Consider the following 8,209-nt stretch of genomic DNA (forward strand, 5'->3'; position numbering starts at 1 on the left):
CCATTGATAATTATATTGAAAGATACCTTTATTAACAACTATAAGCAAAGAGAATGCTTTTTCTATTTGCTATTAACGATATCAACTGCAAAACATAACCAGTCCCGTCCATTTGCAATCAAATTCCTATACACATGATTAAAGCGCCGCACCTGTTACCAGGTCGTTGGCAGCGTTTCATAATCTATAATCACTAGACTGATAAAAGAAAAGGTAACCCAAAAGGTAAAACCCAATGGCCTTGATGAAATTGGTTTAAGTGCATTGTGCATACATCTGAACGTCCAATAAGCCCATAAACTTGAGGAACAATTAAAAATGAATAATCAATGAAAAGAAAACAAAACAAATAGAAGATTATCGCATATGGACAGAATAAAACAGCTGCGATTAGGGTTTAATGGGTTAGTTAACCACCGTTAGGGTTCGCTGTAGGCATTCCGAATATAGACGTGGTCGGAATGTGCTGTCGATGCTGTGGTGTGACCCAACAAAAGGTCTGGGTTTTTGGCTTTGGAACACTATTCACCGTGTTAGGACTCCTAGCTGTAATATGGTGGCCCACTCTTATAGATAGTATCATAATGAAGGTAAGTAGATGCGAAAAAATCATGATAGATTTAACTATTCTAATAGTCCCGATTACGTATAGGCTTTGCCGCTGACGCCCACATCGAGAACCTATGAGAAATGGGCGGAGCTGCCCATACCCGTTTATATGAATATGTATCTGTGGAATTGGACGAACGCGGAGGAAGTGAAGCTGTATGGTGTTAAGCCAAATTTTCAGCAATTGGGGCCCTATGTTTATAGAGAGGAGCGCTTAAAAATGGATTTGGAGTGGCATGAGAACAATACGGTGACCTTCAAGCCAAATCGCACCTGGTTCTGGGAGGAGGAACTCTCCGGTGGCAAGCAGACGGACTTGGTGACGGTGCCACATCTACCATCGATTGTGAGAACTATTAAATACACTGAAAATACAAAGTTAATTTCTTTTATTTTTTAGGCCGCAGCGACTGCCATTCGTGACAGCCCCACACTTATTAAGTTTTTTTTCAACAGAGCGCTCAATGATAATGGTGGTGCACTCTATGCCACCCACACGGCCAGCGAGTGGCTCTTCGAGGGTTTCTATGATGAGTTTCTGCATTACGCAATGACTTTGAACAATCCTCTGGTGCCGCCAATTGAAACGGATCAGTTTGCCTGGTTTCTAAACCGAAACGGATCCAAAGACTCTGAGGGCGCCTTCACGGTGCACACGGGCGTAGGTGATATTAAGGAAATGGGCGAAATTAAATTCTGGAATGGTGCAAATCATACGGGCTGGTATGAGGGCGAATGCGGTCGTCTCAATGGCAGCACCACAGATCTCTTTGTCCCCGACGAGCCAAAGGAGAAGGCACTCACCATATTCATAGCCGATACCTGCCGCATTATCAATTTGGAGTTCACGGGCCAAAGCTATGAGATTGAGGGTATTCAGGGCTGGAAATACGAGGTGACGCCAAACACCTTCGACAATGGACAACGGCAAGCGGATATGAAATGCTACTGTCCGGTTGACAAACAGCCCGACAATTGTCCAGCCTCGGGCGCCACAAGCTTGGGTCCCTGTGCCGATGGCGCTCCCATGTATCTATCAGCCTCTCATTTCATGTATGCCGATGAGAGTTATGCCAACACAATAACTGGCTTTGACCCAAGCTATGAACGCGACAATTTCTTCATCATAATGGAACGCAAACTTGGTGTACCGCTTCAGGTGAATGCAGCCGTCATGGTCTCATTGTATATGGAAGCAGACGCGGACATCGAGTAAGTCCATGGTTCATTTTTGACAGGGAAACATATTAACAACGGGCCTTAATACACAGCATTATAAAAGACATACCGACCTTCTATGCGCCACTCTTCACAACCGGCAGCTCAGCAGTTATTAACAAGGAGCTCGCTTCCGAGATGAAGGCAACTACTATATATATATTTCCATTCCCAGTCGCAGTCTATTCATGACATTTCTTTATAGCTGGTATTAAATCTACCCGCAATTGGACGCTATACGGGCATTGGCTTTCTCTGCTTGGGCTGCATCCTTCTGGCTGTAGGAATTTTCCTCACTCTCAAACGCAAGTGGTATGGACAGGCGGCAGCTGATAGGGCGGCACTTATCAGTGCAGATACAGAAAATTCGACTGACCCAAAACCAGTTCCAACATAATGCTTAGAGCTAAACAAAGCTGATGTATTTTAATTTCTCTTCGACACAAAAATTTTAAAATATAGCAAAAAGTGATTTTTGGATTGTGATTTCTATTTTTAATTTGCAAAATTTTTAAATAAACGTGATTTTAAAAAAGTATTTCTTAATCTTTCTTTATATAAAACTGATTGTGCTGACTATTAGTTGACAACGCACAGCTCAATCAGCAGGAGCTAGGAAGCTTAAAATTCATACTTTATACATAACTATAGTTACCTTATTTGTATGCATGTATGTATGCATGTACTTATGAAGCATGTATTTAAGAAAACATACATATGTGTATGCATTAAAGCTGTATATTTTTAAAGCTTAAGATATGGGAAATTTATTTGGTAGTATATTTTGAGCCGATAATTGAGAGCAAGAGAGTTTCAGGATGCTTCAGGTTTTTAAGGATTGTAACTGATTCGGGTGCCGCAATAAACTGCGGGATATTTTTTTGTATTTCTAATCAGCCATAAAATATGCTACTGTTAAATGTAAAATTACGTAAAAGTCAAATATAAGTATATAGCAAAATTCCCCGCTAATCTGGTGGTACCTATCGTGCTCAAAACATACCCAACTTTATGATTAAAAGTTTTTTTTTTTTGCTGCACTCTTAGTTAGCTGTTCTTAAGTAGTCACTATAATTAACACATTAAAGCAATCTAATCAATCATTTATATTTGCATATGAAAAACAACATGAAAACGATTAAAAGAAGCAAAATATATACGTTTTAATCTTATCTGAGCATTTTATTCGCAGCCTTCTATAAACATTGGAAACTCTTGAGTTTATTCAGCAGTCGCAAAATGTGCTGCAACTGCTGCAGTGTGCGCCAACAAAAGATCTGGGTCTTTGGCCTAGGCACTTTTCTACTTATACTAGGCATTGTGCTGCTTTCAGCCTGGCCCAGTCTGTCGCGGCAATTAATACGTAACATACTGCCCCTGGCGCCCAATTCGTTTATGTACAAGCGCTGGGTGACCACACCGACACCGGTCTATAGCACCTTCTATCTATTCAATTGGACCAATCCGGAGGATTTGAATAATGATCAAGTGAAACCGAATTTTGAGCAGCTAGGACCTTATACGTTTAGTGATTACAAGGAAAAGGTGCATCTAATGTGGCAACAGCCGGAGGTAACCTATTACGGACGAAGAGTTTGGCACTTTGTGCCTGAGAAATCCAAGGGTAGTCTCGACGATGTCATTGTTGTTCCACATTTTCCAACACTGGTGAGTAAAAACTCTGACTTAAACATATAATCATCTTGGGATTTACTGATAACTACACTTTAAATCGATATATATTGATATTCCGACCAGGTTATTTGGGCATTTTGCTTAAATAACAAATATTTGATATATATGTTCTCATCTAGTACAAACAGATAAATAACTTTCGCAGTTTTTTAATTCCTTCCCCTATCCGCGCTTAAATATTCTCTAAAGTTTTTGTTTACGCTTAAAGTTTTCAATTTGTTTTTATTACCAAGTTTTGTCTTTCTCTCTGTTATGTAAATTTTTACTGGAGCATTTTTTGTCTGCATTTTGACTTATATTAATCCCGACTCGCAGACGGCCGCCCGCTATGTGCGCAAATATCGTCGCCCGCTGCGCAAGATTATGAACTTTGCGCTGAATCGTGAGGGAGGTGGCACCTACATGAGCTACACGGCTGGACAGTGGCTATTCGATGGTTTCTACCATGAGCTCATTGACTTTGTGGAGCGGCTGCATTCGCCGCTGTTGCCACTGTACAGTGACCATTTCGGCTGGTTCTATATGCGCAACAACTCTGAGACGGCCGAGGGTAATTTCACCATACACACGGGCCAAGGGGATCTCAGTCGGATGGGCGAGCTGCAGCGATGGAATGGCACCGCACATACGGGCTACTATGAGGGCGAGTGTGGCAAGGTCAATGGCAGCACGGGCGAGCTGTGGGCGCCGGGTCGTCGGTGGCACGAGACAATTTCCATATTTTTGTCAGATGCATCGCGATACATAAATCTGTACAGCATGGCGAATGTCACTGTGCAGGGCATCGATGCCTGGCGCTACGAGACCAGCGAACTGAGCTTCGACAACGGCCAACTGGCGCCGGATACGAAATGTTTTTGTGTTGCCAAAAAGGAATGTCCGCTGAATGGTGTGCTAGATTTCTCACCAGCCGCCTATCATGGTCCCATTTACATGTCGCATCCGCACTTCTACATGACAGATGAGTCCTATAGGAGAAATACGACCGGCTTGCAGCCGAATCCTTTGGAGCATGGCATGTATGTGGTCATGGAGCCGACTCTAGGCATACCGCTAAGCCTGAAAGGACAAGTTATGATCAGTGTACTTGTGCAGCGAGATGAGGCCATCGAGTGAGTTAAGCTCAACAATCTTTTCATGCTATTCACTCTATAGCATAGATCATATATAACATATTTATGCTCATTCTCATTCTCTTTTCACATGCTTTTCAATTTATTCGCTACTAAAACTCATCTTCTGCATTGTTATACTTTATACTTACCTTCTCTCACTTCCTTAGCTACCTCAAGGATGTGGCCTATGATCACTATGCTCCGCTGTTTGTGGTTCAACTTCACGCAGACCTGGGTGATGATCTGATCCGCCTGCTTAAGGTTGGTACTTTTCAAGTTGATCTCAAGTTTGCGCATTACTTAATGCCAAATTCAATTACAGCTGGGCTTAAGCGTGCCCAAGATTGGTCAATTCATCGGACTGGGATTGCTTTTGATTGGCCTCATCATGCTGATTGTTGGCGTGGTCGTGAGTAAAAAGCATAAATGGCACAATGAGTGGAAAACTGAAAGCAGCGCTGAAGTAAAAGTAATTGAAGGCGATGGCGTTAACGGCAGCAAATATTGATAAGACTGTGTTCTGTTTCTCTTTGTGATAACGACTGTTTTCTGTTATTATTCGTAATATTTTGAGTGCAGAAGTGATTATATTAGGCTATTATTAATTGAAGTGCGCCATAAAAATGAAATTCGTAACACAAATTGGCGTGCTGCTGCTTTTTGGCCAATTTCCTTGAGGTGTTGCCCAGCTGAGCTCGTCTAGAATTACACAAAATTATGGCCTTTCAGATATGCTAAAATTTATTAATATGTTAATAATTGTTTTTTTGTTTTTGTTTCATAATATTTGTCGTGATGTGTGCGGTGCCTGGCGGTGCACAGGCAAAAACCTTGAGCACGTAAGCTGCATACTTTACGGCGTACGAACTCTTTCACCTAGCCACACACGTACACACACACTCACCCACAGCCAAATTGCTAACTGGAAATTTGAAAAATGCCAACAGAATATTATAAGCGGCTAATTTATATGCGCCTGGCACGCAAACTTACGTTTTGCACACACATTGTTGTCGAAGAGCTCAGTGGGGGAAGGGTGCGGTTGGTGGGGCAGCTGGCAAGTAGCTGAGGAAGCTCAGGAAGTGGGCGGCGTTGCAAGTTAAACAATGTATGAAAATATGAAAATTATATGGTAGCAAGTATGTGTTGGCCATAACTTGAATAAATACACATAAGTTATGATTAAGCTCTACAACAGAATATCACGAAAATCTTAAGAGAAAAACTGCTGCTGAAAAGGCTTTAAGGCTAGTAAACTTTGAGTTTTAATACCAGTTTGTATTCAAGTTAAGCCATGGATTAAATTTTGTACACAAGTTCTGAAAGTTCTGAGTAATTAAATAAAGACATGAAATTCATTAAGAATATGAATAGTAATTATATCTTCCGGCTTTTGTAACATTTGTATTACAATGTCAAGAGTTTATTCTTCATCCGAATCAATAAATAACAGTTTTATATTATTCATATTTTATTTTTTCAAGACTCGTATAACACTAATAAATATAATTACAAGAATTCCAGGCATTGAAATCAAAATAAAATTAATATCCTTCAGCATAAATAATTAAGTCTCAATTTTATTTGCATTTTAGCAGTCAAATATATTTGTGTTTAAAACAGAAAACATACTGAGCCCAATTCCTGGACAAATATGTGTTTGCTACAAACATGATTTACATTCATTTATTTATGCACATTTGCTGGCATTTTGGCTGAGAGCTATTTAGTACAAACGAATCAACTAAAATCGGATTGGATTGGATTGGTTGATTTGCGCATTTGCTTTATTTAGATTGAAATTTATTTTATTTTGATTAACAATTTAAGACAGCATTTGATTTATAGTGCATGTTATATGCCCATAAATTCACAATATAAATAACTCAGTAGCTTGCAGTGTGCCTAGATAAATACTATATTACAATTGTTTAACAATATTGCAGACAAGCCAACACAATTTGGCGTAAATTAAAATAAAAGAGTTATGTGAACTGCGAGATATTATAATTTCTGCGAGATTATTAATATATCGGAAACAAATATAAAATAAAATTGTTTTTCATTGTTTGTTTTAACAAACACGGACCTCGAGCCAGCCAACAAAATATTTTATTATAATTTCCTTTGAAATTTACTTTGCATTCGCTCTTCACTAAAACGTGCCGTTGTGTCAGGAATTTGTAGTGAACATTTTTGAAAAGTTCCACAAAGTGTACAAAATACAAAAGAAGACTACCCCAACAGCTCAAACTACCAGGTTACCCCAAGGGGCCGCGAAGTACAGACTGACAAATTTTTAAATACCTTACAATTTAGCGAGAAATTAAAAAAAAAAATTTTTAAAAAATTGGTGCCCTAGTATTTAACTCTTTTTGAGTATTGAAATCTTTTCTTCATAAATAAAATATAATACTAAATATCACCTAAACAATTTTGAACAAAAGAATTTTTTTTTGATTTATTTTCTAAAATAAATACTTTATAGATGCTTACTATATTATAGTTAATATATTAGAAGACTTGAAGACTTTATGTATGGAAAAAAGATCAGTACAAATCTAGCTTAAAGACTTTTATTTTAATTTTTTTTTAAACTATAGTGTATTACGAGTTCTATAATCAAAGTTTTAGGATTACGATTTGCTGTGGCTAAGCATACAGCCAGCAACAGATCGAGTCGGTGAGAAACTTCATTATTTCACATAAGCCATAAGAATAAAAAAAAGAAACAAAAAACACTGTGTAAATATTTTGTGGGTAGTAGGGGTGTATAATGTGTGTGAATTGGTAGGCATTTTCATGCATAAGCCAAATGCCATTGTTGCTGCTGGCCAGCTCGCCAGCCCGCCAGCTCGACTGTTGTCCGTTTATGTCGCGAAAACTTTGGTGTCCTAATCTGTCGCCTGACTTGCATACTAATTTGTTTGCTCTTAGCCTCTTCCTCTTTATATAGCTGGCGAGTCTTACTCTTTTTAGATGCTTTCTCTGCCGGCTTTATGGTTTCGCTCTCACTCTTTCGTTCTTTGTCGTTTTGTTGACAACCCATAGATTATGTTGTTGGTTTTGGCTTTTGTGTGTTGTTGTTCTGCACTGGCAGAGCATGTTCTGGATGAGTGTGTAAATATGTATGTGTGTGTGTTCTGTCAGTGTCATGTTCGTATGGCTTATGCATTCAGTTTGGCTTGCGGCCTTAGTCTCTTGGACTCCATTGGCTGGTTTTGTTGGTTTGCTTTAGCTGGCCCTACATAAGGCCCTGTTTAGCTGCTTAATTTTTCCCTTTGTCATGTTGACAGCCCTTCGACAGGGGCTGCCTTTATTTTTTTGGAGTGTTGCTTGGGTTCATTTTGCGCACAATTTAATGTTATTTAATTGGCATTTAAGTTTATGAAAATGTTTGTGTTTCGGCTGCCGGCGAACGGCCTTCGAACGAGGTCGCCTTCCTTAATAATGTTGAGGTCAATTTTTAGCTGAGTCTGATTTTTGTTTGATTTAAGCGTGCTTAAAAACTTGTTTTAATGCGAATTTATTTTTGCTTGTAATATACATTCTGTTTTATAGAAAAAACACTA

General features: G+C 39.2%; 2 protein-coding genes across 2 annotated transcripts; both read left to right on the forward strand.

The window, feature by feature from the left end:
• Positions 1-423: 423 nt before the first annotated feature.
• Positions 424-2,365, forward strand: ninaD (neither inactivation nor afterpotential D). The gene is made up of 5 exons (XM_064684465.1): positions 424-590; positions 653-955; positions 1,010-1,821; positions 1,881-1,971; positions 2,033-2,365. Exons 1-5 carry the CDS (start codon positions 462-464, stop codon positions 2,222-2,224), a joined length of 1,527 nt encoding a protein of 508 aa, XP_064540535.1. The 5' UTR covers positions 424-461; the 3' UTR covers positions 2,225-2,365.
• Positions 2,366-3,066: 701 nt separating this feature from the next.
• On the forward strand, positions 3,067-5,222 carry LOC135429912 (protein croquemort). The gene is made up of 4 exons (XM_064684399.1): positions 3,067-3,495; positions 3,838-4,634; positions 4,805-4,898; positions 4,960-5,222. Exons 1-4 carry the CDS (start codon positions 3,067-3,069, stop codon positions 5,143-5,145), a joined length of 1,506 nt encoding a protein of 501 aa, XP_064540469.1. The 3' UTR covers positions 5,146-5,222.
• Positions 5,223-8,209: the final 2,987 nt, after the last annotated feature.

Source organism: Drosophila montana, unplaced genomic scaffold (assembly GCF_035044405.1).
Source record: "Drosophila montana isolate Dmon_TW-CO22-7 unplaced genomic scaffold, ASM3504440v1 contig_2747_1, whole genome shotgun sequence".
Classification (NCBI taxonomy): Eukaryota; Metazoa; Arthropoda; class Insecta; order Diptera; family Drosophilidae; genus Drosophila; species Drosophila montana.